Raw genomic sequence first — 10,938 nt, forward strand, 5'->3', positions numbered from 1 at the left:
TTAGCTCTCTGAAATGGTAGATAAAGCAGGGGAAAAAGACTGCAAAGTTTGGTTAGGAACTAGTTTTTAACTAGGAATATCAAATAAGAGATATCAGTGGAAGTTCTTCCTTGTTCCATGTGGCTGTCAAGTTTACATACACCAACTTGCCAATAGCTGGACACAGATAGGAACACAAGACGTTCCCTCCAAACACGAGGGAGGACTTCTGTGCTGTGCAGGTGATGCAGCACTGACACGGGTTGCTCAGAGAGGTTTTGGGTTCTCTTCCTTGGAGATCTCCCAAAGCTGCCTGGACATGGCCTTGGATATCCCTGCTCTGGGTTTGGAGCAGGTGCTGACAGATCCCTACTAACCTCAGACATTTTGTGCATGGATGGCAATCAGAATACATGGTATTCATAATAGCAAAGGTACTGGTCAATGATTAGTATTATTAACACTACTACTATGAATTTCCTTTATCTTAGTTTTCCACTCCCTCATTCCTCCTGTTCACCTGTCTCATCCTTCCACTAACCAAAATAAAGAGATTAAAGTTGCACTAATTTGTGTTCTTTGGTGCCCTCTAAGGGACAGATTTCTGCAAACAGAAAAGTTGCCCAGAAGAAAACACCACCTCCCTCCCAGAGGAAAGGGCACAGGGCAATGTAAATCATATAAACAGGTTACACATCATGGGTCTCTGCAGCTACTGCTTTTATAGTTTGTTTCTTCTGTAAGATCTGTTCCCAGCTTTCAGCTCTTCAAGAAAGCAGCAATGGGTTTTCTATAAAGGCTTTATTTCCAAAACTTATAAAACAGGTAATCAGTCTTTCCTCTTGCTTAAGGTCCAAATAAATCGGCTGGAAGTTCATCACTACTCCAGTTGAAGTTCTCTGACTCAGGGCTCCGAGGGTCCCAGCACTCATCACTGTTGTTGAAGACAGAGGCAAAGAAGTCGCAAGCATCTCTGCTTTGTCTGTGTCCCTATTTTGTAAGATGACCACCCTCATCAAGTAATGGAACAATTTACTGTTAATATACTTTATTAAAAAAAAAAAAAAAAAAAAAAAAAACTTTTGTTGTCCCTTGAAGTATTGGCTAGCTTCAAATCTAATAGAGCTTTGGCTGCACAGACTCTCCCTACAATGGCAAACAGCATCTCTGTAGCCCTGCCATGTTGCCCAGCCTCATTTCTAATATTTGTAGACTTTTCCAACTAAGCTCTAGAAGATCCTTGCTCAGCCATGTCAGTCTTCTGCTCTGTTTGACTTCTGACATTTTGGAATTGCCTGCTCTTGTACTCTTTGGAGATGGCTCCTAAAAAGTGACCGGCACCACTGCACCCCATTCTCTTCAAAAGCAGGTTCCCAGGGACCCTGCTAATTAGTTTCTCAAGCAGCCCAAAGTCTGCACTCCCTATATCTAGGGTCAAAATTGAGGTGGCAGTTTTCCTCCTATTACCAAAAACTTAAAACTGAACTACTCCATGGTCACCATGGCCAAGACACTCACCAATCATCACTTCTCCCAGAAAACACTCTCTTTTTAGAAACAATAAATGTAAGTACCTGTGCTTTATTAGAACCCTTAGTACCTGTACCATGAAGTTATCTTCAGTGTACCTCAGGAATTTCCTAGGCCTGTTTGTTTGTACCAGATGTATGACCAATGTATGTGCTCTCAGTTAAAATACAGGAAGCTAACAGTTACCCACAAGAGCAAGGGCAGCCAATCTCAAGATACCTTTGAATAAGAAACAGCTCAGCTCCTCCCTCACACACAGTGCCAGCCCTCATCGCCCTTCCTGACTGCTCCTGCTGAAGGTCCTACAACTGTCCATCATGACACAACAGTCACAGGACTTCTCCCAAGTCTCACTTGTGTCAGTGATGTTGTAGCTCAGGAACTGAGCAAAAGCTACTGGATGGTCTTGCTTATTCCTCACACTGCGTGTTGTTAGAGCAGTAACACTTCAAGTGAGAACCAGTGTGCGTGTTCCATGCATGCTTTTGTTTGGTTTTATCAATGACAAATGACTGTGTGGCAGAAAAATGATAGTTTGATTTTATTGAAAGGTTTGAGGAGGTATACAGACATTTCTGGCTGTGAGGATTCACTTGCAAGTTTTAATTGACTTTTTCATAAATCTAGCATTAAAAATACTTGACTTTTAGATATCCTGAGACATCTAGAGTTTGCATAAACTAATCACAGTAGTTTTCTAATGATTAATATTCATTTTTAAAATATACAACACCTCGATATGTGTTTGTTTGCATCTGTTTAATACTACTTGAAAATATGAAATGCTTCTTAAGCAGTAATATTTAATATTTTCATTAATAACAGGGATGTAATAAGCAGAGTTTAAACATATTTTCAGATGGAAAGTGAAAGAATACAGAAGGAAAACTTGGCCTTGAGCTCTGGCAAACATCAATTCAATAAGGAAAAATAAAGAATTTCATAGGTAAAGAGAAACTATCAGTATAAATGAACTAGAAGAAATGCCAGGATGAACTCTGCAGCGAAGGATCAAGAAGTCACAGTGAATCACAAATCAATCATGAGCTAATAACGACATGCTCCTCCAAGATGATCATTATACTGAAATATCAAGTCTGGAATCTGAGCTGCAAGACCTGCAAAAAAACCTCTCAAGTCTACTGGTCACAAGCAAGACTTCAGCAAGACTAGCATAAACAACTGCTGGGATAAAACATGGCAAGAAATACATAACCAACTGCAGAACCTTTACAGAAAGTAAAAAAAAAAAAAAAATCACTTCATTGCAAATAAAGATGGAAAAAACTAAAAATTTGCTTAAAAAGGAAGTGGGAGATGTGATACCAATATTCAAAAATGTAAAAGGCATCCATACTTAAAATACAATAAAACACTTGGAAGCAGAGCAGGAAATAACAGACTTGAATTACAAATAATTATTTCTAGCTTAGACTCAAGTAAGAAGTTGTCTAATAGATAACAAAGCATTGGAACCAATTAACTGGGACGTTATGGAAATTCCAAGGTCAGGTATTTTTTAAGAGCAAGATCAGGATAGGTTTAGATTCAACAGATTCTGTGGGAAAAAAAGCAGCTAAATAACTGCAAGACAGTTCTGGAAAACCGAAGAGGTTAAACAAAAACAGATTCAAAGAAAGATTCCCATGACACAAAAAGGGTAAAATACACTTAGGAGATCAGGGGGAAAAAAAAGGCAGCAGTGAAGCCTGGTAAAACAGAGAAGTCCAGAGAAAACTGGATGCCAGTCCTAACGTGGTCTTGTATTTTTACCAGTTTTTAGGATTCATTTTGAAATCTGACAAACAAATCAGAGGGCAACGAAGCTACAACCACCTGCACAATATGCCAGTTTAGATCACTTTGCACACTGCCACTTTTTTCCAAAAGCAACTTGGGGGAAACCACGACAGAGCGTATTCTGTGCATCTCTCAGCTCCACATTCTACAAGTTCTTTTGGACTGTACAAGGAAATAAAAGTAGTGAAAAACAAATTAAATGCCAAAGCTGTTTCCATACAGTATATTTACTCACTTGTTTAACGTTTTCTGCCAAGAATACAACATATACACTACAAAATCCCAGCTGTGTTATCACTAGGAAAAAGTCCACAATATACCTGAGAAAGGAAAAATAAACAAACATACATTAAAGTTCACATATGTTAACCTATTTCTAGCTAACACACAATTATAACTCCTGTGAATTAATCTCACCAATGCTGGAATGTAGGTTCCTCTTCTGGCAAAAATAAAGTGGTTTTGTGGCTTTTTTGGTGGTGGCAATAATTTTCTAATCATTTTTTTTTTACAGGCATATCACATGCTTTAAAGGGGCATACAGGGAAATTCAAACATGCAGCGGTGTTGTACAAATATAAACAATGGACACAGACACTCGGTTTGCTAATAACTTCTGCTGCAGTAATTTAGCACTATAACACAGCTGTTTTCCACTGATACCAGAGATGAAATGTCTCATACAGTCTTAGTTATATAAGCTCCAGCAATTCCAGATGACAAATATTTCACAGCTAATTGGATCTATACAAGTGTATCCGAACACACACTCAGACACTGTGTCTCCTGGGGAAAAAAAAATTTCATAGTTTTTCATGGTTCATATTGTTTTTGAAAAATGATTCACAGGATGGTGGCCTGAAGACACATCATAATGAAACTCTCTTAATAGTTTTACTACATATAGTTCTCTATCTAATAGAGAAATGCCCCACTGAACAGATTTGCTGAAGCACGGTGTCTTTGGAAACAGAACTGTCATTTGTGGCATGTAACTCTTTGGTGCATTACAGCATTTTCACTCTATTTCACTTCAGACCAATCTCTCTCTAATCTCAGCTCCAGTCCATTCCTATGAAGTCATCACAAAAGATCCTGAAACACAACTTCCCTTGGTCTTATTCGGAACCAAGCGACAGCCAAAACACGTGATACAAGGTGCTAAATCCTTGAAAACGACAAGGAAAAATATTCTTCTCTTCAAGAGAGGGAAAAATCCCTTACAATTAACATGGAACAACAACTCAGATTTTCAGTTCCACTGTGTAGTCATATCATAAGCTATACAGCAACAGATGGCAAAGACAATATGATGCTCTTTTTTTTTTTCCAAGAGGGACAAAGCATTTAAGAGAGACAACAAGCTATCAATAGCTGCATGCTGCTCCTATAAAAAGGTAGTAGCTATTTCTCCACCATCTTTTCTTGACAGAAATAAAAGAATGTTTTGATCCCTTCTAGACTAAATACAAAAAATACAAAAATGTTTGCAGTACCAACTTGCTCAGAAAGCAAAGTCTGATGCAGTGAAACACGTTTGTGGTAAAGGCTGGCAGAAATTTTCATTACTGCATTAGGCAATACAGAATGCACTTCTGGCTATACCATATGCCATCCTATTCTACACATCAAAATTCTTTCATTCGCAGCTCCTTACAGACAGACTCACCCCCCAGTCATCCCCAGCACACAAGTTGACTTCAGGAAATAATCTTATGCAACAGTATTTCTTATTACAAATACAGAGAATGCATTCTTAAAACTAGCTACAGCTCAGTAAAAAGCAGTCTCCTAACCGTTCCAACAGTAGCCATTAATTTTAATAATTGATTTATTAAATTAAATTCCACTGTCAACTTACCTTCCCCAGGAGGATCTTTTCTGAAGGGCAGACAGAGGCCCCACTTCCATGGCATAACTAACTGTATCACTATACCCCAGTGAGGATTTTTTCAACCTGAGATCAAGGAATGAAGAAAGAATGGAGTTACTAGAAACAATCAGAGCCTAGATCTCCACTCTGAAAATGCTGCGGGCCTCACAGGGTTATAAGGAATCATCTGTGACTCCACTCTGCAGCTACTGAATTTTACAAGTACAGCTTGGGCTCCTTTCTCACAGGAAGGAATATCTAGCACTCTCTAAGCATGTAACCAAAACTGTTCCCCATTAATTCAATAGTACTAAAACAGTTCAGGGTTTTTTTGAATGATAGCTTTTCCAGCTATAGGGACACTAACAGCTTTGTGTGTTTTCAGTTCAGAAACAACAGCAGGAGAACTTTCACTGCTGCCCTTTAACACCTGACCAAGATAAAAGTGATTAATGACAACAACTACTAATGGAAATACTGTCAGCCCAATTTGAAACCACTTCCCCCAAAGAGTCCTACATCTCACTTGAAAGACTGTCTGCATTTATCTGTTCACCATTAGCACTTCAACACATTTCTTAGCACCACAATTTTGAAGAATCCAATTGTCACAATCCAAAGAAACAGAGCTCACATATTAGCATAAAATAAATAAACAATTCTCCATTTATTCTGTATTTACAAACTGACAATTTATAAATTGAACATTTTTCAAAGCTGTGAAGATTGAGAAGCTAAGAAAACTATGAAGATACAAGGGGGTTAAAGGACTGAAGGTAAGCTAGTAAAACTGTAATGACAAACACCTGATTACCTCCCTATTAAGAGAGGGAACAGGATACTGGAAAATATCATAGAATCACAGAATCATAGAATCACCAAGGTTGGAAAAGACCTAAAAGATCATCCAGTCCAACTGTTCACCTATTCCCAATAGCTCCCACTAAACCATGTCCCTCAACATATATACTAAACCAACCTAATTTTGTGTAAGAGCAGAGAAAAAATTTTTATCAATGTATTAACGCAGTGTTGGTCACACAGCTGTCACTTGTAGCTGCACCATAAATGTGTGTGTTCTTTTTTTTAAGTACAAGATTTTGAGCTGAACAAATTGCTACAACATCATGTCATTCCACAGACCAAAAATCAGAATTGGAGAAGAAAAAAAATAATATTCCAACTCAGCAACAGAGTAAGTAGTTCCACATTTACCTCTGACATAGACAGTGGCTGCAACGTACCAAGATGTGCATACAATGAATGGATATAATTCCTATGAGCACAAGGCTGACTGGTCCGACCTGGTGTGGAGACAAAAAAGAGGAAAAAGAATATCAACAACAGAAGTAATACAAACAGAACTTCTCATGAAAATACACTGGGGAAAAATCTTCACATGCAAAAATTTCACATTTCAGCACATAAATAGATTTTAAGGTTCAAATGTTATGCAACCTCTCCCCCCCAACCCACTGGAGGATTTGCAGCTGACTTCCTGTGGCAGTCCTCCCTTTAACTGATTGTTTGAATGATGATTTCTTAGAGATGATCATGCATTGAATAGCAAGGGGGCACGAAGAACTTCCCCCCATTAACAGTTTCATTAAGATATTCATCAAAAGAATTATCACAAGAAAAGGCTGAACACTTTGCACATTTCCATACCATGCCTTGGACCATTTCATCAGCAGCAGCATTGCCATTTTAAAGGCTTCTTCCCATTACATTTGAACAGCTGATGATGTGCAGTGTAATAAAATATAAAAACAAAGGGGGAAAAGAACATGTCACAATCTCTCCCCTGATAACTTTTACAACTGTCAGTCACAGATAATTTCTGAATTAAATAATTTCTTTTCCTAAGTCTGACCACAAGTTTTCACAAAAGGCACCTGCTATTCACATGTAACTTTCATCCTTGCATTAAGCCTTCTGTAATAAAGAATTGCCTTATCTATTTGAAAATTTCACTTGATGAAATTTACACTGCCTTAGAAAATGATACTGTTTGTTGTCTGGTACAAACTAATTGTGCTCAGAAACAGAAGTCTGACTTAAGAAAATAAGAGTACATCCTCTGCCATACAATCTGGATACAAAGAAGTCTGGACAAAGATGAGATAAACCCAACAACAAATCCCATTCACAGGAAACTGAATGAATCAACATTTTTCTGGTTTCAGACTTTTTGTTTTTTTGTTTTTTTTTTTTAATTGTTGTTGTTTTCTATAGAAAAAAAAATGTTTTGGTTAAGCAAAAATACAACATATTCTAACAGAATTGCCTAGATTTTTTTAAAAAAAGTTTGTGTCAACCTTCACATATTCACCACACTGAAAAGGAAAAACAGAAAACAACTCCAAGTAGGTAGGTACAAACAACAACTATATAGTTTTTCAGGCTCTGCCATATATTTATAGATCTTCCTAGGTAATTTTTCTATCTGTGAAAAATAATTAAGTCTTACCACAATGCCAGCGTTCTTTATTGCAAGAGGAAGACCAAGAAGCCCAGTTCCAATGTTTCCTTTGAGAAGGTGGGTAAGCGTTTGTATAAACCTAAGGACACAAACACAGCAAGTCACAGATCACATAATCACATTAGAAGTACATTCATCCTGGATGGGGGAAGAGCACCCTCCATCTTTATTAGCATATAAGAAAGGCTTCAGCTGAAAGGGACCTTAAAGAACACCTGGTTCCAATACCACGCCATGGGCTGCTTGCCACCCACTAGATCAGGCTGCCCAGGGCTCTGTCCAACCTGGCCTTGAACACATCCATGGATGGGGCATTTATAACTTCTCCTGGAAGCCTGTGCCAGGGCCTCACCGTCCTCTCAGTGAAAATTTCTACCTAACATCAAATCTAAATACATCCTCTTTTAGGGTAAAACCGTTCTTTCTCGTCCTATCAAAATCAGACCATCTAAAAAAATCACTCCTATTATAAGCTCCCTTCCAGTACAGGAAGGCCGAGATGAGATCATCCCAGAACCTTGTCTTCTCCAGAATGAACAAGCCCAGCTCTCTCAGCCTTTCTTCACAGGAGAGGCGCTCCAGCCCTCTGAACATCTCTGTGACCCTCCTCTGGGCCAGCTCCAGCAGCTCTATGTCTTTCTTGTGCTGGATGCAGTATTCCATGTGAGGCTTCCTGAGTGCAGAGTAGAGGGGGGACAATCACCACCCCCACCCTGCTGGCCATCACACTGTTGATGCTGCTCTGGATACAGCTGGCCCTCCAGTTTTTCAACCACGAGGTTCTCCTCCACCTCTGCACGGCTGCTCTCCATGAGCTCTCTCAGTCTGCAGACATTGCCCCAACTCAAATGTAACACTTTGCCCTTGGTGCTGTTGAACCTCACTGGGTTCACATGGGCACACAGTTAGAGCCTGTCCAGATCCCTCTGGATGGCATCCCTTCCTTCTGTTTGTCAGCTTTGTATCATCAACGTACTTGCTGAGGGTTAACTCGATCCCACTGTCTAGGTCATTGATAAAGATGATCTGTGAACCAGCTCTTTCCTCTAAGCACTTTAAAGTGGTCTAGCACATTCAAAGGATGTTCTTACTAATATCTAGAAACAAGTTCCTTCAAATGGGACATAGAAGTCTGACCTCCAGGTCCCTCTTCCACCTTGATAAGGATATTTTCTGTGTAATTTTATTGTCATTTTGCCTCAGAAAGATTCAAAGTTTCATCAAAACTATTTTATAATGATAACATTCAAAACAATTACCTGTCAGAATTTGTGATTTGTGACCATGAAAGCTTTACTCAATAAAAAAGAAATAACAAAAACAGAACTTACAGGTTCTTCAAACATCAACAAATAATCTATTTCCAATGTATCTTAAGCTTTTTATTATAAAATTAATTCAATCCAAATCCACTGTAAACAGTGTTTGGATTTCAAGAGGCCCAATCACTTAACAATGGTCACCTTGGAATACTTTAGTCAGCATACTGTTAGCTTCCAAAGAACAAAGAACCTCTGCACAATCCACTGATTATTGTAAAACTATGAAAAGCCTTACGTATACCTGCAAAACCATAGTGTGGCTGCAAGTAAACCACTTAAAGAGTTTAGTAAGCTACTTATGAAAAGAAAGTTGGAGGTAACAAATTTTTAACAAGCTGATAGTTAAGAATGATACATACGTAATGCCTTCTTCACCATCAAGTTGGTAATGCTTCTCAACTGGCAGGAAATTACTTTCATGCTCCTCATCAGAAACCTCTGAATGTTGTTCATCAATTAAAGGCTTCATTACTTCCATGTCTAAACAACAGAGTTAAAACAAACTTAGAAAGAAATGTACAGTTTAGAATTAAAAGACAATTTTCAACTAATTTGCCATTCTGTGAGATTTCTTTATGTTATCAAGTATAAAGCTGGTTTGGGCAGATAGTTATTTACATCAGATATCTACAGAAGAAATGCTGTCTCACTTTAAAGGGGTGCACATTCACATTATTCAAAAGTAGGCTGGTTTATGGCCAAACATTACAGCTTTAAGAAAAACAACTTTGTACCATCAAAACAATGATGGTGTATACAGTTTTAAAAAGCTAATACAACATACAGGTTAAAAAGAAAGGTCATCCAGTGCTAGGAAAGGATGACACTGATTGATGAGAGTGTTGTTAGCTATTTTCAATTAAGCACTTAGCCTACTCTCCAGCTCTTACAAGTGGAAAGTAAGGGTAACCTCCATCCAGTCATTCCATCCTACCACTGATCACAGAATCACAGAATATCCCAAGTTGGAAGGGACCCAAGGATCAACTCCAACTCCCAGCTCCACACAGGACCTCCCAAAACCCAAACCCAATGTCTGAGAGCACTGTCCAAATGCCCCCTGAGCTCCAGCAGCTCAGGGCCGTGCCCACAGCCCTGGGCAGGCTGTTCCATGCCCACCGCCCTGTGCTGCAGACCCTTTCCCTCACCCCCAGCCGCCCTCCCCTGTCACAGCTCCATGCCGTTCCCTGTCACACAGAGCAGAGCTCAGTGCTGCCCTTTGCTCCCTGTGAGGAGCTGCAGCTGCCATCAGGCCTCCCCTCAGCTCTGCTCTGGGCTGAGCTCAGCCACTCCTCACACACCTCGTCCTCCAGATCCTCCCTATCTCTGTAACCCTCATTTGAACCCTCTCATACCTTTCTTGTATTGTGGTGCTCAAACCAGTGCCAGTGCTGGAGGTGAGGATGCACCAGCGCAGAGCGGTGCTGGACCTGATGCACGCTGGGTGCAGTTGGTCCTTTTGGCTGAACACTGTTAACTCACGTCCAACTTGCCATCAAACCCCCAGATCCCTTTCCCTGGGGCTGCTCTACAGCATCTCATCCCCACGTCTGTACGTGACGTGATCCAGGGCTGTCCCACCCTTGATGCAGAATTCCGCACTTGCTCCTGTTAAACTCATCATGGTTGGTCGCCCAGCCCCCTAATTCATCAGGATCTCTCTGCAATGCCTCTCTACCCTCGAGGGAGTGAACAACTCCTCCCAGTGTAGTATCATCACAGACCTACTCATGACACCTTCGAGTCCTGTAGCCAAGACAAGCGATTGGTACAACAGCTACGCTAGAAGATATCCTCCATCACTGTCAGGAGAACCTAGATAACTGAATTAAACCACATGCTCAAACTGCCATTTCCAGATCTTCTTAAAGCAGCATAAAATGACACTGCAGTCAACATATGCAATCTTGCTATCCAGCTAAATAACAGCACTAAGAAACAGCAAGCAGCCA

General features: G+C 39.8%; 1 protein-coding gene across 1 annotated transcript in view; it reads right to left on the reverse strand.

Moving 5' to 3' along the window:
* The window catches only part of SLC36A4 (solute carrier family 36 member 4), a gene marked incomplete at both ends in the record, with an annotated part of 85,821 nt that extends 76,357 nt beyond the window's left edge, over window positions 1-9,464 (reverse strand). Inside the window, 5 exons of the mRNA XM_079549582.1 lie at window positions 3,545-3,629; window positions 5,171-5,266; window positions 6,398-6,486; window positions 7,653-7,743; window positions 9,346-9,464. Of these exons, the coding sequence (XP_079405708.1) occupies window positions 3,545-3,629; window positions 5,171-5,266; window positions 6,398-6,486; window positions 7,653-7,743; window positions 9,346-9,464 (480 nt within the window). The remainder of the gene's footprint in view (window positions 1-3,544; window positions 3,630-5,170; window positions 5,267-6,397; window positions 6,487-7,652; window positions 7,744-9,345) is intronic.
* Window positions 9,465-10,938: the final 1,474 nt, after the last annotated feature.

This window comes from Tetrao urogallus (assembly GCF_951394365.1).
Source record: "Tetrao urogallus genome assembly, chromosome: 1".
NCBI lineage: Eukaryota > Metazoa > Chordata > Aves > Galliformes > Phasianidae > Tetrao > Tetrao urogallus.